This window comes from Thermothielavioides terrestris, chromosome 2 (genome assembly GCF_000226115.1).
Source record: "Thermothielavioides terrestris NRRL 8126 chromosome 2, complete sequence".
NCBI lineage: Eukaryota > Fungi > Ascomycota > Sordariomycetes > Sordariales > Chaetomiaceae > Thermothielavioides > Thermothielavioides terrestris.
Genome location: NC_016458.1, coordinates 1,074,604 through 1,095,641, shown reverse-complemented (window position 1 = coordinate 1,095,641; position 21,038 = coordinate 1,074,604). Strand labels below are relative to the sequence as shown.

The following is a 21,038-nucleotide window of genomic DNA, read 5'->3' as shown; positions in this document are numbered from 1 at the left end:
CATAGTTAACCCGTCGTGCGACGGGATGTCGCGTACTCATGCCGGGACGAAGTCTCGTACGTCCGCCGACGGGATGATCGGACTGGTTGGTGGGGAAGGAAGAGGTCATCAATCCTTCTCCTGCTGCCTGCTGCCTGTGCCAACGCTAAGAACAACCCCGGCATCATTTTCCCCGTGTCCGTCCCGGCAGGCGCGACGCAACAAGAAAGACCAGCTGATGCATCCACCATCGGTGGGTTGATGTGCAAGCCAGCGTCTGCTATAACGGCGTAAACAGAGCGGTTGCCAGGATGGTTTGCTGGCCCTGAGTCCAGGTACACAATGAACACAATGTCTCTTGTCGTCACGGGCTCCTCAAGACGCCAATTTCTCCGCGTTTCGCCTTCATCTTCACCCGGGTGCAGTCAGACGCAAGTACCCACCTTCTCCCGAAGGTGCCGCCGCTGGGGCGAGCCAGAAGTGGCGATGTCATGATGGTCCCCTCGGTCAAAGCAGATTGGTCAATTTGGACCGACTCCATCACCGCTGAGCGGTCATTCACGTTCCAATAGTCACCCCCAAGCGTCGGCGACGGCCCCACAACTTTTCATTGAGGGAGAAGCTGAGCGGGCTTTCGAGACAGGCTTCTGAGACCCTGAGGCTTAGTTTGATCCATACTTTGCAGTTGCTCACCTGGCTTACCCCGGCATCTCACTGCGTGTTGCGAATCCGATGAAGGCCCGACACGACAAGGCTGGCGTTGCCCATTGCGCGTGCAATCCCTAAGCCGCTCTCGCTGTTGCCAGCAGTGAGTTGCGGGGCGCTGAGTGTGAATATGCCAAGTGCAGTGGCGTGCCAGCATCAGCCATCAACATCAGCTGATGAGGACTCCCCAATGATAACTCATGCCAACGCGGCTGAGATCGACCTGGGAGGCAACCCCGGCGCATCAACCAATCTGCTGCGGAAGGGCCTGGTCGGGCTGATCCCGTCGACGACTGCCTGCATTCATTCGAAGAGAAGGCTTCCGAGAGTTATCGCCATCGCTCCTGTCAGTCTCATCAGCCGCCAAATTTCCGTTTGAGTCATCGCACGGGCAGCGCCTCCGAGCGGAGCTGTTTCGTCCTCGCCCTGATTGGCTGGATCTAGTGTGAGAGCTGTGCAGCGTGCAATGGACGATGTGCAATTTGCCTGCGCTTGTCTGCCTCGCCGGATAGCAACAGGTACTTCACTCACTGCTCTTGATGTTGGGTTGCTCTGCATTGGGGCAAGGCGTCACCGAACGCACTGGCATTTGGCGGCGGACCGACCGGACGGGGAAGCGGGGAATGAGCGAGCGTGTTGTGCCAACGGATGAACCTCCGATGCTGACAGCTCACTGTGGCTCGCCACCGACTCAGGAGCATAAGCAGCACAGTAATTACACAGTATATCAGAGACTCTCCCGTCTGTTTCGGATGCCTTTGGATAACTCGAGAGCTCCGAAGCGCCGAGCTGGTAGCAAACTTCTGCATACAGCTGAGTAGCTGATGTTCAAATCAGATAGGTATGCTTCAGGAAACATGCTACTGTAAATTTAGCCATGCGAGAAGATGTAGCGGCGAGGATGGATACGGCGGGTCAGATCCACCTCGTGGGATCTCACAAAGTCTTCGTGTCAAGCAGAGCACTTGTTCAAGCTCTCACGGATCATGTGCGTCCTGACCAATGCCGGGAGCCGAACAAAGACAACGTGGTACGGCCTTGATGGGAGACATCGCCGGGCTGTGCGAGGGCATCGATGGCATTGATGGAGTGCTTTTGGTCGAGCGGCGAAGCACACAGCCTGGAAGCATTGCGGGGAAGTTGCACACTCAAAACGCGATCGACACCAAGGTGTATCGGCCAGGCCATACCACAGTAGTGTACGGAATACACCAGGTAAGGTCCTATGTTGGCTCTGGCCTTGGGTCTGAGGGATGCTTCGGATGGGGATCGTTCGCTGCGCGGCCCTTCGCTCCTTGAAGCAGCTTTCCGCCTCCCCCAAGCGCCGTCCACGGCATTTGCGATTCCCAAAACAGACATACTGAGCGCACGTCTTTGGCGGATCGAACTTTGACAAGTTTACACAGTAACTGAACAAGGGATGGAGGCAGGGAGGGGTGGTGTGGCGATAAATTTAACTCGTGCCTTGACCGCGCGGCTGTGAGGTGGAGGCTTGGGCTCATGATTGCAGGAAGCACTGACCACCTGCTTGATCTCGGCGTTGCCGCAGGCATCGAGAGACGTTCCAATGCCCCACCCCGCATTGGTTCAGTATCTGTATGAGCAAGCAAGGACCGAGGTTGAAGGAAAGAGACCTTCAGAGCGCTGGAGGTTCTTCCTTCAGGGTTGAGGTACGCAATAATCCGTACATCATGCCTAGTGTATTCCGCACATTCGCACGGAATACTGCGTATACGATACGAGGAGAGTATGAATAAGCAGAGAGCAGCTGAAGTGGCAGGGGCAGGTGGAAAAGTTTTCCGGCCTGGCTCTGCGAGTGGCGCAAATTGCACAGACGATTCCGGCTGTGGCGACGATCCAATCTCGCCGTCAGAGCTCCCCACAGCATTTCCGTCCCAGCTCAGGGGTTGCGCAGTCAGCCAGCACCGTCATTGGCGTCGGAATGACTCAATGGGTTGGTAGGCCAGACGGCTCCAATGAGGCCTCTCAGACTGATTTGCCCGACTCCGTCATGCATGCCGTTGGGACCGTCCCAGCAACGCTGCGAAACGTTCCAAGTTGTCTGCGCTTGAACGCCGAGGAACGGAACAATGCAAGAGAATGCAAAAGTTGAGCCCGAGCCTGCCCAGGTGGGAGGCAGGAGGCAGGGCGGACAGAGCAGTGAGTGGGCGAGCAGGGAGGATCAACAGCAGACGGCGTCGGTTTCGATGGGTGAGCGCTGAGCCCAAATGATGATTGCGTCCGCGCTTCCACGCTAGGCCGCATTCGACGGCCGAGAAGCGCTAGACAGGGGTTGATTTGGGCTCTGTGTGCAGGCTGGCGACCCGAACTGGCCACACACAACACGCCCACATTCCGCCCCCGCCGTTGTGCAGCGACTGAGCCAATCACGACGCTCCCGATTTTCCCATTCTTCCCATCCTACGGGCGAGTTGAAACTGCGAAAGGTGTCTCGTCGCAAGATGGTGTCGACCCGGCAGATTGATGGCAAAAGAGGAGGGGTTCCGAGAGGAACTCGTGTGCCTGTTGGCAGATGGCGTGCAGGCAGCTGGGACGACCGGAGAGTGAGGAGGAGAAAGCAAGCTCAGCGGGTGGCCGTCGACATTGTGCACCCTGCGTTTCCGGGCGTTGTACGGAATACAAAACGGAGTAGGTATACGGAATACAAGCTAACCACTTCACGTGTTAACTTGTCGCCCAATGCGAACGAGCAACACAGCTCACGTACCCGTAGACGACGCACGACAGAGTACGCGATACGGAGATAACTACAGGATGAAGCAGTCTTGTGTTCCAAGCATGCGTTCTTAATGAGCGGCATCCTGCCTTCCAGGTTGCTGTGGCACACTGGTCACCATCGACGGCTGGGGCCAGGTGGCGAGGTGGGGCCTGTGCACGAAGTGGAGGCAGGGAGCAATGGAGCCCGGCAAGTGGTGCATGTTGCGGACACCGGCTGTGGGCTGGTTGCCAATGCTTGGAGCGCGCTGCCAGTCTGGCAGACTCGCGGGCATCTCCATTCAAAACTGAGATCCCCTGCCTCATGCCGAGACGCTCCTCTCCCTCTTCCCCCCCATCGAGCAGCAACAATGCTCAACTCCAAGATCTAGGAAGAAGCGGCTCTTCCGTAGTCTGCTTGTGAGATCTGTGTACCATCTCTCCTCTCACCCAACTTTTTCCTTGTTAAGAACGGTTTTACCTTTTTTTGTGCGCTTTTCTCGCTATTTCGTTCTGATCTTACGATTCTGACCCCCCGTTCCCGGATAACCCGTTCCCCCTTCCAATGATTGCCCGTCTGCTTGTCTAGACCGTTTCCCTTTCTCGCGAGGCATTCAGTTGCTCGCTGCGATAAAGGAAAACAGAGGCAACGGATACACTCCCTTTCCAGACAAGCGTACGGGACACGAACGAAAGCTTCCCAACCACAAAGGGAGCTTCGCGCCACTCTCCCAATTCCCAATAACGCACGCGCCCCTCGGCTCTGTCATTCGATCCAACCCGACCCAGAACAAGGAATCCGCCGCCCGTCAAAGAACGGCGAGAAGCGAAGCAGCACCTAACGCGCCATCGCTCATTTGCCCACCTGGTACTCTCACCACGCTGGTGACCCAGCCTAGTCACCCAGTCGCCACTTCCTTTCTCGAACGGACCCGTTTCCAGGCTCCCATCGAAGACGGTGGTCACACCCCCAGCCGCCCCACGCCCGTCAGCTGGCCGCCACCTGGCGTCTCTGTGGTTGGTTAAGGCCCTCGCCACGCTGCGAAAGAGTCATAGACAAGGGGCCCGCCCGAGACCGGCTACACCTTATCTGAGTCGCCTGAACAGACACGCCAGACCACCCGTCCAAGGAGTCACTTCCGAGGTTGAGAGCAGCCCGTCGCCCTCGCCTTAAATGCGCCGGATGATCTCGCCGTCACGTCATTGAGTTAAGCTTCTGGTGCCTTGCATAGCGTCGCCCGCCTGTTCGAACCGCCCGCAACCTGCCTGCAACCTGCCTGCCGCCGCTCGCGCCCTGCAACTCTCGAACTTATTGCCTGCCGCGAGCTCTCCCCCCGCCCCCCTTCTCCCTCCCGCGCCGTCGCTTGTATGGTAGAGTCCTAGCTACCATATAACCTCCCGCTTTCTTTGGCTCGTTCCAGCGAAACACACACGATGCCTCTTGAGAGCATTGTTTTTACTCCAGTCGCCGTCTCTGCTCCGTCTACCGGTCTGATCTGTCGTGGAAAGTCGGCTTCTCGCGCCCTGCTCTAGGAGCCTTCCCTCCCTTTCGGCATTCAAAGCTTCGTAACGATCCATGTGGTTCGTTGCGAAGCTCGCATCTCGATAGGCACACGATCTGTTCAGCACCCTCTCGGTTTAATCGGTAGACGCCGCTTGACGGCGACTGGAGGTCGTCTGAAACACCTCCGCCCCCCTTAGCCCAACCAAGATGATGTCGGCCGGCATTCACGAACCGCCCTACTCCATCCACCTCGCCCGCAATGCGCCATACAACCTGCCGCTAGCCGCCCTGGCATCATCATCTTCCAGTTCACTCTGGTCCGACGTGGCTTCTCAGCACTCCGACGACAGCGTCTCGACCGCGGCGACATCTGACTCGGACTCGTCCGATTCGCACTACTTCTCGCGGGCCCCGACCTCGTCGCAAACTTCGGTTAGCTCGCTTGGCAGTTCATGCGAATCCGCGATTCACCCGCACGGCACCTGCGTCAAGCATCAAGCCCAGGCGCATGCGCAGGTCGAGCTCCCTGCCGAGTTGCGCCAGAACCCGCGGCGTACCGGCACGTCAGCCACTTCGCGCACCGGGCGCCCGCCGTCGCTCGTGCGGCAGGCCGATCGGAAAGTCAGCTTTGTCGAGAACCTTGTCGGTAAGAAAAAGTCACTCAACGCTTGGCTTCCTGTTCATGTGCTCAATACCGCCCCATCCAGAAACTTCAACCCACATTGTGGAGGCTATTTGGCCCACCTCATCGGTGCCCTCGCGCCATGATGGCGGAGGTAAGGCCGTGCTTCCGCTCCGCAAGTTCATCGAGGAGACGCTGCGACGCTCCAGAACCAGCTATTCCACCTTGCAGGTGGCCCTCTACTACCTGATCTTGATCAAGCCGCATGTTCCGGTGGCTTATGACTTCACCACGGAGCAGCCCAATGACTGTCCCTCAAGCCAGGCGATCCAATGCGGACGCCGCATGTTCCTCGCTGCGCTTATCTTGGCGTCAAAGTATCTGCAAGATCGGAACTACTCGGCCCGTGCTTGGAGCAAGATATCGGGCCTGAACACGCTCGAGATCAACCAAAACGAGCTGGTTTTCCTCTTGGCGGTCAACTGGAAACTCCACCTCACGGAGGAAATCTACAAGCGGTGGGCCGATTGCGTGTCCAATCTCACGCCGACTCAGCCTCCTTCTCCCGGCGGAGCTGCGCAGCAGCTGTACGAACAGCAGTGCTACGAATTCCGCCGCATCATTTTGAACCTGACTCCCGATCTGGATAATCTGGAGGACCTCGCTCCCTGGTCGCCGACTCGAACCCACACCCAAGAGCTACCCCCCAGGTCCCTCTATACGCCTCCTGCGGAACGTGCCGGCGCTTTTGCGTCGGACGTCGAGCTCGCCACGCCCTTCAAGCCTCACGGACTTCCCGCCGTGATGGAGCCCGTGCCGTCGATGACGCATGCATCCGGGCGTCTTGCTCCAGCCCTCGGCCTTCTGCCAACGCCGCGCTTGACGCCTCAGACCAGCGGATTCAGCACTCCTGCAGCGGGTGCTGCGTCCTCTGTCCTGGGACGGAGCTCGTCGATGGGCTTTGCAATGGCGCAAGCCTCGGCATCAATCGTGGCCCAGTCCATGGATCGCTGGCCGCCCTCGGCCGCATCGTCTCCTCTGAGCTACGTCACTCGTCGTTCCTCGCTTGCCAACTCGGTCTCCACCGCGTCTTCCCCCGAATCGATGATATCGGATTCTTCCCGGGTTTCGCGCTCCTCCTCGATCTCTTCTGCTTCCTCGGTTAGCGCGCCGTCAACCAGAATGGATGTACAGGCGCGATGCCGGTATGGAAAGCCGTATGGTGACAGGTTGAGCCTGAGGCCAGCCATTGCTTCGGTTCCGGAAGACGATGAAGCAGCGTATCTGATGGCATCACCCGAGCCCTATGCTGTCCCAACTGGGAAGGAATCTTGCTTCGTGTCTTCAGACATGCCGCTGGCGCGCGGAGAACGCGAGATGGACGATGCCGCGCGGGCACTCCAGGAATTGCAACGCCATGGTGCCGGCCGGCCTGCGGTGCAAGTCAAAGCTGGATCAAAGCGGAGCCGGGCTCTCTCGATGGAGAACTCGCTTCAGGACGATGTTCGCGAGATGCTCGCCAGCCAACACAAGAGCAACAGCTCGTGGCCAGAGACGATGGTTCATGTTCGTGCTGGGGCTTCCCGTCGATCCTCCCAAGTGTCGGTCCTGAAAGGTAGCGGACACAAGCGCATCTGCTGTTCGACTGAGGCGGCTCTGCCGCTCCGGATCCCTTCCCTGCACCCTGCCGTCGGAGGATACGGCGGCCCGGGGATGTGGGAAGGTATCCTGAACTGATAATCCTTATGCCCTCCCTCATCGACTTCTTTTCAGATGCCTAATATTACTTATGCTCATCATTTCGCACATCCTAACGATCCTCCAAATAACACAGGGCACACCCTTGTTCTACTATTGTTCTCCTGTATCGTACCTTTTTGGGGCGTGGTGGCGGAAGGTGGTCTTGATGAGTTCTTTGATTCCAGTTACCAGCCTTGGAGACATCTAGCTCATAGACGGCTTAGATGGCAGGCCAAGGGAAACGAGCGAAAAGTACGCTACGTTTTGGGTTTGCATGCATGGTCCTGGATTATGGGGACATGGGCATTGGGGGCGGGTGAAGGCGGAATCTTGTCGAATTCATTGGGCAAAGCAGGTTGCTGTGTACGATGAGGGGAGCCGTATTCTTCTTTTCCTCTTCCGCCTTATATTCTGCCGTCTTTCGGTTAGGAGTTGAGTCTCGGCGTCCAGGCGCCCAGGATGCCGACGAGGGAAATGGGAAACTCTTCGGAGCGTAGTGGACAGCTCCTGGCATCGGGTGGCGGGCTGAGGGCTGGAAAGCTGCTGAAGCCCTTCTCGTGTATGGCCTGACGAGCGGCGAGGGGTCCGCAAACCAGCCGGGTTCTCTCGCCTCGATACTTGGGCCTCTTGCATCACACAGAGTTGAACTGGAATACCCGGGTGTTCTGCCGAGAAACGAGGCCTCCGAGCCGTTGAGGAAGCCGGGACAAACGGACGGAACTGGATTCCCACGAGGCGTCTCTTCCGCGCTAGCGACTAGCACACATCCCATACTATGCTACTATTAGCCAGAAGCAACAGCTAGGAGCTCTTTCATGGTGAAGCCCCTCCGTTCGGCCACTTCCGCGTCCAGGATGACGCAATCAGCAGCGGCTGTGCACGTCTGCGCAACTCGGCATCAGGCCCACGCATCGATGCGTTCATGCTCGAGACACGGCTTTCCCCCGAGTCTTGGCCCGAGCGCAGGCGGGCGAAGGACGTGGAGGGCCGAGGCGGGGGGCTGCCTGAATCTCGCCGCTCAGGGACCTTCCTCTCTATACGGAGTAGTTCCAGTGCGATGGGGAGAGGGGCTCTCGAACCTGTCGTCGAACAATTTGACTGACATCTTGACAGGCGGAGCCTTTCCCCCTACCCCTGCTTCTTCCCCTCTTTCCTCCTCGCTGATGTCGCGGCGAAAGTTTTGGGTGTTCCCTGAGCGGATTAACCAGCTACAGTGAGTCTACCCTTAAACGTCAGGCTTTCAAGGAGAGGGACCGTTGGCCGAGCGACGAGTGTCTTTGGAACTCTAAACAGGACCCGCCGTTGTGGCCCCGTTCCGTTCTCCCGAGTGAGTCACCCGGGACCCTCTTTGCCCTGTCCTTCAGTCTGGATCACACTTTCGGTTTGGCTGCCTGCCAACCTCCTGGCTGGCTGGCGCTAAAATAGTCATATTTTCATGGCTAGGCTGCGGTGGTTCGTGCTCATTCACGACGCTGTTCGTGGGCGAACACTGTTCATGAGCCATGCTTGCGGGCATCAGCCGTGGCGAGGCCGTGACGAGGCCGTGACGTGGTGTGGCAGACGGAACACACGCTCTCATGTGCTTGTTCTTCTATTTTGATGATACCTTCCTGACCCTCGTCGCTCATCTTGCCCCTCTCATCTACCCTCTCGTTGCTGCCCCGCCTTTCCCAAGCATAACCGTGAATTCCTATCTATCGGGTGGCGGACCCCGAAAGCCCGGGCTTGGCGACGGATGTCTTTGCTTTTCATCTGTCCCGGCGATCACGAGTTCGGAGCTTATAGAGGAGGATGCGAGGCAGAGTGACGGTAGGTTGGATTCCGGACATGGTGAGTCGCTCGTAGGGCTTCACCGCCTGGTTACCTAGCTACCTACCCAAGTGTTCCCAAGCTTTACTTCACAGCGTTCCAGGTTGCTTGGAAACGGCGGGTCTCGTCTGTTCAGCTTCCAAGTGCACCTGTCCTGTGGGTAGGGCACAGGGGAAGCAAATACATAAACAGCATCGTGGAGAGCGACTTCCCTTACTCTGCAATTGTTCTTCCACAAAACATTGGATGGTTCACAGCCTTCTGTTGCAACGGGAGAAGCCGCCGAGACCCGCACGGACCAGTCGCCCATGTACCCCAAGGAGAAAGACCGTTGGTCCGTAATCATCACGCCGAGATGTCACAAGATGAAGCAGGCGGACAAGCCCTGGAAGTGGACCGCCCGGACAGCCCCGACGAGCTGAAAACCAAGAATGCCCTCGAAAGTCGTAGGTGAGGGGCGAGACAGGTCAGCAGCATAGCCTCAAGCCGCGTCACTGCCTCGGAAGGCTGCTTGCTCCTTGTGGGGAAACCATAAAGTGAAGTCCGTTTCCCAAGGCGGGGAGAGACCGCAACGAACTGCCAACGATGGACCGGGGAGTGAGTGCGATTAAATCCTATGAGAGCATCCGATTACAGACGATAAACCGACAAGTGCGGAACCTGCGGTAAGCGACACCCAGGCCAGGGTGAGGATAGCGGGGACTGGGCGTCGTGTTGAGGCCAGCCGACCCGATGAAGAGACAGGAGGGGGTAGCTACCCCCTGTTTCCCTTTGCTGGGGCTGGAGCCAAGGGCTATCGACAAGCCCAGTGTGACGGATGGCACACGGGGCATCTAAATGAAGACCACGGCCTTGACCTGCCTTGTCGAACTCGACTTCGGCCCCGCGCCCTCGTCCCATCTGATGATTATGACATCGTCCTGTCTGAGAGAGAAGATGGTGGTCTGATCAGTAATATACAAGAACACCAAGACGCACCGAGATTGCAAATCAGCAAGCAGAGAGTTGCCGCTATAAACCCCCAGCCCCCAACCTTTCAAGAGCGCACGCTCCCTGACCCTGTAAACGCCAGTCTATCCCATTACAATGCCCTTGCGTAGCAGGGAGCCCCATACAAGTTGCTTCTCTTCCGTTCGCCCCGTGGATTGAAGCACGGTCGATACCCAGACAACCGTCAAACGGCTACCTGAATGGCCACCGCCTGGTCTGGGCCTGTTTGGCATACTTCATCATGTTGATCCTCCTCAGCCTTTCACGGTTGCTGGGGTCCAGCAGGAGGTCGGTGCCATCTTCGCGGAGCCAGTGGCTCTGGCTGCGCAGGACGCCGCCGTTCATCTTGACCCGCTGAACCTTGCGGAGCTTCACCAGTCCGTACCAGCAGACCATGAGAGAGAAGATGGACGAGAAGGCAGTGATGGTGCCAAAGCCCCACTTAGTCTCCTCGATGAAGTTCTCGAGATTCATGCCGTACAGCCCAGCCAGGAAGGTGCCCATGGCCAGGCCGAGCGTGCCAATGCTGAACTTGAGGTCGAGCAACATCAGCGAGTTCCGGTTCGCATCAAGGATCGCCCGGATACTGGCCAGGTCTGTTAGCGACACGGCCGTTTATCGCCGTTCTGGACAGAAAGCAAAGTATGACGTACATTTCCTCTGTGTTCCTGATGCTCGACACGAGATTGCTCGCTTCCTGGACCACTTCGTCGCAGATCTTGTTGTACGACTCCAAAAGAAGCTCGACCTCGGTGTGGTCGTCCTCGCCCCTGAATAGGTCGTGCGTCTTCTCAGTAAGGTACATGGCGGCGAGGTCGTCGTCGGCCTCCAACAGCTCTTCGATGGCGTCGCGGACCAGCTTGGCCTTCTGCTCAAAGGTGCTGACCCTCTTTGACAGGACGAGGAGGATCCTCAGCTTCTCGCGGTCGATGTCGTCTTCCAGCTCGCTGAGAATGCGGATGACGGGTTCCCGTACCGACTCGAAGTCGGCTTCCAGTTCCGTGGTGACGGACATCAAGACCGCTTCGAGAGCTCGGAACTCGTAGGGCAAGCTGTTCGCTCCCGCGGTTTGTTTCTGCTGCAGTTTCCCCTGCAGGTCGTACATGAAGGCGGACTGGGGGTACGACGAGGTGGAGCCGTAGACATCGAAGAGCAGGACGCGGTCGTGCTTGATGAGAACCTTTAAGTGGAGCAGGTTCAGGAGAATGGCGGACGGGCGGACGAGGATATGGGGGAGATTGGACGAGTCGATCTTGCGAAGATCGCGGGGGAGCAGGCCATACTGGTGTTGCGATCGTTAGCGAACCGTGCCGGACTGCTTTGTCCACTGATACCAGTCACGGCAATCGCCTACCTTGGCGATCAGCTCGCTCTTCTTGAGCTCGCCGTCTACCATAATAACATTGCCGTTGCCGTCCACCTCAGTACACCGCAGCCTCGGGTCCATGGCAGCCTTCGCCGTCAGGGACCTGCGCTGGAAGATGGATCCGGACTCCTCCTCCAGCTGGACCCTGATATCGCCCTCCTTCAGCGGTTCCCGCTCCTTCTTCGGGTCGGGGCCGAAGAGCCACTCCTGCCACGTCAACCTAGTGCCATCCTGCCTGGGCGTCTGCGCGGAGGAGGCATACCGCGGCGCACCGCCGGGGGGGGAGAGGTCCTGGCTCTTGCTGCCCGCTGCCGTGCGCTGCTTCGTCAGCGCCTTGGGGAGGATCGCATCGATGTGGAGAAAGGCGGCCTGGAGCGCCGGCCTGCGGCGTGGTGCCGGCGTTCTCACGAGCTTTGTCGATGGCTTCGCCTTGGTGCAGATGCAGGCATGGCGGCGGTTCGGCAGGCGCGAAGCGGAATCGGCGAACACAAGGCTCTCGGACTGGGCGCGCAGGAACCTCAGGAGCCTTCGCGACGGTGCTGCGGGTTTCAATGCCGGAGGCATCGCTGGGCACGAGGGAGCCGAGGTAGCCGGTCACTCAGTGCTGGGTCTTGGTCGTCGCAGCCGCTGCGAACCCTCTGGCAATCTGCAATCCGCAGTGCTTCATCAATTCAGTTCGCGGTTGGAGAAGCGTTGAAATCTTGGCTGAACGGCGCGCCCATGTGCGCAGCATGATTGGGTGGAAACAGGGGTCCGGGGGCTCCGATTACGCTAGGTAGAGGCCGAGCCCACTCTGCACGCTTTCAAGCTCCACTTAGCCATACAGTAATCCGTGCTCAACCATGCAGCGCTGATATCGACATACCGATCATAGTAGGGTCTGATACCATCCCCCGCAGCACGCCGATGAAGCTGACCCCGATCAAAATCAAAGGAAAGGCAGGCCCCAGGAAAGTATGGAGACCGCCGAATCGCCAGCGCGTCTCGCGCAAGCGAGCGCGGGAGGAAGACGACGACGCACCAGACGAAGGCGCAGGAGCGCCGCCGCGCAGGCGCTTCAAGTCCAAGAAGCCCGCCGCCGCCGTTGAGGAGCTGCCGACCGAGATTCTCGAGCGCATCATCTTCATGTCCCGGAACCTCAACTTCCTGCGGAGCAGTCTCCGGCTGGGCTACCGCTTCTCATCCCGGTCCTTCCTGACCGAGTTGCTGGAGGCCGCGTTTGCTCCCACCTGGGATGTGTGGTACGGACGCCGCAGACACGAGGTGATGCCGCACCAGAAGGATCTGCTGGATCCCAAGCGCATACCGGGCGACCCCGACTTTCAGGTATGTACGCCATTTTCGAGACGAGAGGGTATGTGCATGGACTTACCGCGACCGGCAACAACTCCCAGGGCGCTGTGCTCGCCTGCCCCTGGGTCAACGTCGGCCTCGTCCTTGAGGCGCAGCAAAAATGGTGTAGGAGAAACGGCGGCCCCGGGATGCTGCTTGCCAACTCGACCCCGCCATCCGCTACCGTGCACCATGCACTCACGGACGTGGCCGCCCGCTTCGAGGAGGACTGGGAGGCCTTCCAAGCCGACTGCCCCGCTTTCTTTTCTTGCCAACATGCCGACCACATCCCGACCGAAATCTGGCGTAGGACGTTCCCCAGAGAGGCAACGTGGATCGAATTGCATCCTTCCACCAAAATCCCTTCCCGCCTCCTGACCGGTCCGTTCGATTGGGAAACAGCTAGGATGTGGTTCTGGTGCGTTCGTGGGGGAGCCACCCTGCGCCAGGAGATGTGGGAGGTGAGTGCGAATACCCTCAATACGGATTCGAGATTGCTGGATGCACGTTTTTGGGCCTTGACTGACGTCTCTCTTCCGCTCCAGCTGACCGGGAAAGGGTATGATAACATCGCGGCCGCAAGCGACAGGCAACTTGCCTTGGTCATTTTCTTGCTCTTGGCGCAGATGGACGCCTTCAGCCACTGGCCATTGTTTCTTATCGAGCAGAAGCTCGATGCTGCGCGCCAGTTGCAGCAAACGGCACCTCCGGCGGACCGCCTGCTATGGCAGTTTGCTGGCACGGTGTTGGAGAACTACGGGGATGGTGCCCGGTTGCCCAAACCTAATGGCTAATCCCCTCGCGGGACTTCAACTGTACCTCGCGGATGGCAGCCAGAATTGCTCAACGCAGTTTATGCGCATGTCGAGAACTGCCACGCAAACCAATCCTTCAAGCCCGGCTGCGGATAGCTCATATCGTGCGAGAGAGCCCGCGTGTTTGATCCTCACATAAACAGTAGAAGGGCCGGACGTCCATGGCGAGGGAAGCCGCCGATTTGCAGAAGATGGAAGATGCCCAAGTATTCCCCTATCAAGCATCTTTCGAATGTACAGGCGACGCTTCGCAAAATGCCTAGAAACCGTTTCCCGTTCCCATTGTGCGAAATGATGTGCCATGCCATAAAGCCAGAGTCGTCATGACTACTGCCTGGTGACCGCGCCGTGCCCGATTCCGCCCCTCTGCTGATCGAACCCACTGGCATCACCAGGCCCCGCCCCCAGCGTCCCCAACCACGAAGGCTTGCTGCAGCATCATCAACATTCTCCCGAGATACAACCACGGTTTGCCGGGATTGGTAAATTGCAAATGGTTGATTTAAGAGCCAGGGTTGGGGTTCATCTGTCGCGTAGAAATGCATCAGTCTCCCCTGTCTCTCTACTCGCAAAGTCCGGAATCCGACCAACCTTGCGCTTGCCGCCAGTCAACGTGATGTTGACGAAACGGCGGGTGTAAGTGAGTCTCTTCTTCGCACGGCCCTTACTATCCGCGTGTCAGCAATCTGCTGCCGCCTTCGTCGCTCAATGCGGTTCCCGTCGTCGGGCCACGTACGGAGTCTTCTTCTTCTCCTGCTTCTCGACCTTGGGGGTCTGAGACTTGACCTTGCCTATGGATACCGATCAGAGCACCGTTCGACAGATCTCAAAAAGCACACAGTTTCGCATCGACGATCGCTGCCTCGGCCGCCGCGGCCGTCGTTCACGGGAGACGAGACATACCAGCACGGGCCAAACTGGACGTGGCAAACGTTAGCAATCTCCTCCCGCCAAAATTGAGCAGAGTCGAAAGACAGTCTCACCTTCCGTGAACCTTGCCCATTTTGGATGATAGTTTTGGTCGCGAAAAGGAACTCTCTCAAAAGGCTTGATGAGAAGGTAGGCGGAGGACCGGGGAAGAATCTGGCGTCGTGCGACGGCGATTTCTGCGGATTATCCTCTGGTTACCTAATAATTGTGGGAGTCCTGCGGGGCTGGCTTTGGGGCTTCAGACCCACATGGGGCCGAGCGCTCACCTCAGCAGTCACGCGATAAGTCACGTGAAGGGAAAGCCAACTCCAGGATCTCGTCGCTTGAGGATGGCACGGAGTAACACGGTACACTACGCAATAGTCCCAGACAGGCACAGCGGTGTCATCGCAAGGAGCGGGGATGGCTGCCCAGGCGCCGCTGCTCATACATTGAATGATCCTCTGGTGCCAGCTGCCAGCTCCAGCATCGTCAGGGAGTCGCCTAAATTTGGAGTTGGCTGTCACCTGGTAGATCTATCTTGCGAGCTACTCTAGCCAGACAGAGTCGGAAATGCTCGTTGTCCCGGTATTCTTTCACAGCCATGCGGCATGCCGGGTTGTCGGGCATTCGAAGGGATCAGCAGCCTCCAAGATGACCAAGCCAGGAGATGGAGCGGGGGATTATCGGATGATCAGATAAGATGCGGGGCGACCAGGGGCCGAGCGAGTACTAACATCACCCTCACATTGTCCTGGTACTATATGGGAAGATGAAACCACTTAATGTTGCTCAAGGCCGGGGTGCAGGGTTGAGAAAGAAACCGCTGCATGGGCTTCATCTGGCACGAGCACTATCCTCGCCGTCTTGCACGCAAAAGAGATTTGCCCACAAATTATCTTGCACGACAACCTGCCCACCATGAGATTCTTTTCCATCACAAATACCTTCCTCTCATACTGTGCTGCGTCCGCCGTGGCAGCTGCCGTTCTCCCCGCCGCCTCCGACCGCGAGCTCCGCATCCCAACCTCGTACGAATCAGCCGTTCTCGGCCGGCGCATCCTAGCCCTCACCCCGCTTGGCACGCTCTCAACCGTGTTCCCAAGGGAAGAAGACAGCGATGGCGCCTCCGCGCAGATGCATCATCGGCCCTCGGGCCTCGGCGGCTTGCCGTACGGCCTGATGGAGTACATCGCCGACTGCGAAGACGACGACCTGGGCAACCCGACCATCCTGGCCATTACCATCGGGACGACCTTCCGGAACGCCGCCGCGGGGAGCAACGTGAGCCTCGCTGTGCAGTGGACACCGCCGCATCCTCCCGCCAAGCGGATAAAGAGTGGCACCCAGAGGAGCTGGCTCTCCCGCTTGGGCCTGACCCGCGCCGGCCCCAACGACGACTACGACTACGACGATGAGACAGCCGAGCAACATCACAAGCATCGCAGCATCGCCCTGCCCTACTCGGCCGCCAATCTCCCGCGCTTCTCGCTGATCGGCTACCTCGAGCCGATCGACGGCGGCGACGACCGCACCGGAGACGTCGGCGCCAGGCTGGCGCGCTGCTTCGTCGACTCGCATCCCGACGCCAAGTACTGGCTGCCCGGCAACCCCATTCACGAGGCACACTTTGTGCGCCTCGTCGTCCAGCAGATCTACTGGGTCGGCGGATTTGGCGACCGCGCTTTTATCGGATGGATTCCTGTCGAGGAGTGGTAAGTGTTAGGAGGGAGGGGTGTCGTGTCTCAGACTCTCAGTTGGCGGCCCCTATGATTACTTTCCCAGGCATACTATCTCCGAATTTCCAAATATCGTCTCATAGGTTGTTTGAGTACCGATGCGACTGACATTAATCTCAGGCGGAACGTCTCTCGGACAGAGTGGCAGAAGGCGCGGCTGCCTGGGGAGAAGAAAGGATGGAAGGAATGGTCCGTGTGGACGGATCTGTAGATCCCCAGGTTGGGGAGCTAGAGGTAGCGCCTCCGTTCTCGCTCTGCCTCGATGGTTGACGAAAACTGTCGCGAGCATGGCGGACAGTTCCTGGAACGCATTCGATAGCAAAGCGTTGCTTTTTGAAGCAAGCGGACTATGTATAAACCCCGACGAGTACCACAAGAATGTCAATTATCAGAGAACGTGACCTGAATGGAGATGAACAGGGTATGGACGAATATTGGCCATACACTCGCCAGCACTAGCTTCGTATCCTTACATTGGTTGGATCATCGTCTAATCTACACGGATTATAACCTTCCACCCCAAAGCCCCGGCCTCCCGTATCGCGCATGCCAAACACCCCCTCCTCCGCCGGCTGATCAGGGCATTCCAGCCCTTCTCGGCACAGAACGCCCTCGCGAGCATCTCCATGTCCGACCCGAACTGCCGCCGCCGACTCTCCGAGTGCATCTTCTTCGACGCGCTCTCGAGCGCGCCCGCCAGACGATCACCGCCGCCGGCGCCGGCCACGCTGCCCTCCTCCCCGCCCGGCGGCGGGACGGCAGGCGAGGGCGCGGCGGACGCGTTGCTACCCGTGCGGCTGAGGACCGGCGACAGCGGGATCTCGTGCTCCTGCGGCTGCGGCTGGAAGCCCGTGATGCAGTCAACAACGAGCACCCTGGCCGTGCTGCTGTTCGGGGCCGGCGTCAGACTGGGCCGGTGCGAGGCCGACGAGTAACTGCCCAGCAGGGACTCCAGCGAGAAGTCTTGCTTGGTGAGCAGCTCGGATAAGTGCAACGCCGTGTACGTGTAGTACTTGTGTAGGGGATGGCCTGGTGATCTCCATCAATTTCCGAACCATTCCAAGTAATCTGGGCGGGTAGAAAAGCGGGACAAAACAGAAAGTCATGAGCAAAGGGCTCTCTTACCAACGACGCTAGCTGTTTTACCAGCAACGTTGTTGCCGGAGAGGTCGACTTGCCGGATGGTGGGACTGGAGGGTGATTTCATGATCTTCACATGCTGCGAGGGGACGCAAGGGTGCGCGGTAACAAAGATGATATCCTTGGCCAACTTATACGTGTAATCCTTGACCTCCCCAGACTCGACATCTGTCACAGTAAATGTCACGGCGGCGGCGTAAGTGTGGATTGGCGAAGGTCGGCTAGCATCCGACACTGAGGTGGCTCCATAATCTTCGGTCGGTGAGGTGTGGACAAAGTCGACCGGCGCCCTCAGGCTTAAGGTTTTCAGCTCAATGTTTATGACGGGCGGCGTTTTGTCCCGGTAGATATTCTCAAACGGGATGATGAAGTCAGCCGGAAGAACAGATGAAGGATCTGCATCCCCGAGGACATTGGACTCCTTTTCAATCGCTTTTTTGCCCCAGAGACGAGCTTTCTTGTCAACCTGAAATGCATCCTCTGTGTTCCCACGTCAGTTTTTGACCATCTCCATCCAATCCGCGCATGAGCGTGAGCGAGCTTACCGGCCGTTTTCTCGGCTCTCACGTCCACCCAACCATCACCGAGGCCCTGCGGGGTGATGTCACTGGATATCCACCCCATACATTCTACTGCACCCTTGCCAGCAGCAAGCACACGACCAACAATACATGCCGTGCTCCAGAAACTCTTGCCAGAGTAGACGAATCCGCCGCAAAAATTAGCCATGGGACCTAATCTCGACAGAGCTTCGGGGTCGTTCTCCAACAAGGTTGCCATCAAGAGATGGCAGACCGTTTCGCCGGGTAGCATCAGCCCGGAGACGTAGCTCTTCGAGAGCCACCCTGATGGATGCAGGGCCGCTGAGATCTTCCTCGGGCGGGACGAAGTGCGCCGAGGACTTGTCTCCGTCTTTGGGGCGCCAAAATCGAACGAATGACGGCTTTCACCCCGGGTGCTCGGGCTGGCCAGCGGCGTGCTTAGCGGAGTGCCTTCCACCACAGAGCGGCAGTTATCGGATATCTTCAAGACGTAGGGATCGGCACCAGGCCAGCGCAGCCGACTAGCAAAATGGGCCAGGCCGTCAACCTGGCGCTGAACATGCTTCCCCCTTATCGCATATACCGGACCACGGCTGTGGTGGCCATGCGAGCCGTGATCGCGGCCAAGGGACATGCGCTTCGTCAGGGTCGCCAACCACCCTGAGGGTTTCTCCTCGCTGTTCGTTGGCTCGGCCGCCTCGGTTTTGACAACTTCAATATTCTCGAGCCACACCCGCGCCAGGATCAGTGACCATTTGACCGACTTGTTTGCATCCTTGTCAAACCTGTGGATTTCGGCAGGTCTGATGCTCTCCATGCCGGCTTCCTCTCCCTCGGTGATTGTGTCGAGCCTGATAAGTAGTTCGCAAGCCAGCAAAATCTGCAGAAGCAGCCAATACCGCTCCTCGTGGATATCGCTCGCCGAGTCGGCAGTCTCGTTGGAGGGTCTGTCTTTTCCGCTGTCGTCTTCTACGGGGTTCTCCCAAAGCAGCTGGCCGAGCCGGACGCGCCACTCTACCTGTGAAAAGTCGATCCACATGTTTGGCGCAGCAAGGATCTTGACGAGGGCCAAGATCTGAACCGCCAAGCTGTATGGGTCTCGGTGGTCGAGCACCTTTGTGGGTGCATGGAGGATTTGCAAGAACAACTCGTTGTAGAGTTCGCTCGAGACCCGCCGCTCGCGCAGATGCTTCTCGTTGTACCGCTGCCCGTTCTTGATGAGCTGCTCCATTATGAGCGTCTCATCAACGTGCCGGAGCCCGTCTTTTGACGTGAGCATCTTTCGGCGCTGCTCGACAATGGCGGGGAGCCGCCCAGCAAGGCCTTCAAATCCCCATTGCTCCTCCTGCAGAGCATCAGCCACGGCAAGCTCGAGGGCTGCTTGGTAGCCGACGCTCCCCTTCTCGAGACCGGCCATGCTCAGCATATTGGGCCGCTCGCGGCACCGCGGGAGGAAGTGTGCCCGGCGCTTCTCTTCGGAAGCCCTCTGCGCAGCAGACCGATCGCTGTTGACATCACGCGTGATGTGTGGCCAGGCAGTCACAGATCCCCAAGCCTTGTCCTCGATCTGCGTATGGTCAGTGAGATCCCGGATCTCCAGCTCCTCGTCCCACGGAAATGCCACCGAGGGGTGCGGCGCTCCCGTGTAATGCCCCTCGGACCGGGCAAAAAACTGCGGAGCCCCTGAGAAGAGCTTCTCGATCTCGGAGTCGGTCAGCGTCGCCATGATGCGGGCCAACTTGAGGACGGGCCTCGCCGGCGGGTCCCGAGTCTGCTCGCTGCCCGGCGGCGGCGGCGACGGAAGCGGTTTGTTCGCGTTAACGGGAGCACGCGGGGAGAGTGGCGTCGACGTCTCCGAGACCTGAGCAGATTGCCGCAAATATTGAGATAGTTAGCCAGCCGCGCTTATCGGCGTCATCGCGTGGACAGAGATAGCCCACGGAGTGAGACAAGGAGAATGCTGGAAAGATGGACGATCGGTGAATGCTGGATGCATCGAGGCAGCGCAGCTTGTGTAGGTCGGCAATGGTAGTTGTGAGCAAGGTCCCTGGCAACAGCTCGTACGATTGGCGCAGGAGCGTGCTTGCAATTGGGGGAAAGATGCTGGTGGTCACGCGGGCCGGCCCGGTGTCGGGGGTGACGACAAGGTGACTTCCGGAGGTGGGGGAACCTGAGGGGTGCAGGCTTGAGGCTTGGCTTGCACCTCCCCCGGACACCGAGTTGCACCGCGAGATGCACAGCGATTGTCGCTGCCACCCCGCGTCATGCAAGTTCCATTTCAACATTGATAATCGGGCAGATCGGTGAGATCGGCTAAGCAAGCGGGTTTGGAGCCACTCTTACCGTTGTTGTTGCGTCCTGCCCGAGCGGAGCTCGTGAGGAGGAGACTGGCTGACGAGCGGCAAGCCGCTGGTTTCCTGTAAGTCGACTCCGGAGGTTATGCAAGAGCTCTCTGTTGAGGCCTCGACGCCCCTTGGTTTCCGCCGTCTCATTGCCATCACCTGCATCCTTTGGCCTGCCGACCGCCGTGCTTCCATCGCGTCGCCCATCTTCCTGTGGCGTGTCATCGGCCGTCTTGACGTCATTTCTGTCGTTTCGCGACTCGCGGTCATTTCGACCGCGAGGAGTTCTCCTCAATACTGAAAATGGGGCCATTGTCGACGCACGCGCCACTGGGGGCTACCGTTGGCGATGTCTCATCGGGATGCGAGCGGGCTCAGCTTCAAAAATGCGCCCGCAAGTGTAATGCGCTCATCGACCGGCAACTTGCAGGTGTCTCCGGAGGACACCGTCTGCCAGGCTTAGCAGGCCGTTTGGTGGGATACCAAAGCAACACGGACGATGTAGAAATAAACAAGGACAAGGAGATCTGAGTTGACCTGCGGGATAACTCACGGCAGCAGGGCCGAGATAACTGGTGCGCTCGACCGGTTCCGCAAGGGAGGAGCACGCGAAAGAAGGCCCAGCCCTACCGAGTTATATCGTCGCGTCGTACAGTGATTAGAGCGGCTCGCCAACCACGGAGGACCAACGGCAGCCCAATTGCCAACCTGAATGCTATATATGGCTGCTTATTATAACTCGGAGGGTGCAACCGTTACCTATGGCAAGCCCATGCAGCGTGCATGACG

The 21,038-nt window shown here is 58.6% G+C and overlaps 6 protein-coding genes across 6 annotated transcripts; 3 read left to right on the top strand and 3 right to left on the bottom strand.

The window, feature by feature from the left end:
- Nucleotides 1-4,640: 4,640 nt before the first annotated feature.
- On the top strand, nt 4,641-7,859 carry THITE_2111751 (uncharacterized protein). The gene is made up of 3 exons (XM_003651397.1): nt 4,641-5,549; nt 5,611-7,248; nt 7,360-7,859. The coding sequence occupies exons 1-3, from the start codon at nt 5,111-5,113 to the stop codon at nt 7,635-7,637; spliced, it is 2,355 nt and encodes a 784-aa protein (XP_003651445.1). The 5' UTR covers nt 4,641-5,110; the 3' UTR covers nt 7,638-7,859.
- A 2,256-nt stretch (nt 7,860-10,115) lies between these two features.
- THITE_2111749 (uncharacterized protein) lies at nt 10,116-12,157 on the bottom strand. Its single transcript, XM_003651396.1, has 3 exons — nt 11,419-12,157; nt 10,718-11,346; nt 10,116-10,650 (listed from the first exon to the last, which is right to left on the bottom strand). The coding sequence occupies exons 1-3, from the start codon at nt 11,992-11,994 to the stop codon at nt 10,257-10,259; spliced, it is 1,599 nt and encodes a 532-aa protein (XP_003651444.1). The 5' UTR covers nt 11,995-12,157; the 3' UTR covers nt 10,116-10,256.
- Nucleotides 12,158-12,169: 12 nt separating this feature from the next.
- On the top strand, nt 12,170-13,632 carry THITE_2111746 (uncharacterized protein). The gene is made up of 4 exons (XM_003651395.1): nt 12,170-12,303; nt 12,365-12,756; nt 12,825-13,223; nt 13,308-13,632. Exons 2-4 carry the CDS (start codon nt 12,556-12,558, stop codon nt 13,554-13,556), a joined length of 849 nt encoding a protein of 282 aa, XP_003651443.1. The 5' UTR covers nt 12,170-12,303; nt 12,365-12,555; the 3' UTR covers nt 13,557-13,632.
- A 261-nt stretch (nt 13,633-13,893) lies between these two features.
- On the bottom strand, nt 13,894-14,773 carry THITE_2111745 (40S ribosomal protein S30). Its single transcript, XM_003651394.1, has 5 exons — nt 14,561-14,773; nt 14,481-14,494; nt 14,314-14,368; nt 14,169-14,244; nt 13,894-14,103 (listed from the first exon to the last, which is right to left on the bottom strand). Exons 1-5 carry the CDS (start codon nt 14,578-14,580, stop codon nt 14,080-14,082), a joined length of 189 nt encoding a protein of 62 aa, XP_003651442.1. The 5' UTR covers nt 14,581-14,773; the 3' UTR covers nt 13,894-14,079.
- A 522-nt stretch (nt 14,774-15,295) lies between these two features.
- Nucleotides 15,296-16,676, top strand: THITE_2064646 (uncharacterized protein). The gene is made up of 2 exons (XM_003651393.1): nt 15,296-16,201; nt 16,346-16,676. The coding sequence occupies exons 1-2, from the start codon at nt 15,408-15,410 to the stop codon at nt 16,434-16,436; spliced, it is 885 nt and encodes a 294-aa protein (XP_003651441.1). The 5' UTR covers nt 15,296-15,407; the 3' UTR covers nt 16,437-16,676.
- THITE_56802 (uncharacterized protein) lies at nt 16,650-20,977 on the bottom strand. The gene is made up of 5 exons (XM_003651392.1): nt 20,803-20,977; nt 20,251-20,699; nt 17,911-19,768; nt 17,351-17,845; nt 16,650-17,254 (listed from the first exon to the last, which is right to left on the bottom strand). The coding sequence occupies exons 2-5, from the start codon at nt 20,560-20,562 to the stop codon at nt 16,716-16,718; spliced, it is 3,204 nt and encodes a 1,067-aa protein (XP_003651440.1). The 5' UTR covers nt 20,563-20,699; nt 20,803-20,977; the 3' UTR covers nt 16,650-16,715.
- Nucleotides 20,978-21,038: the final 61 nt, after the last annotated feature.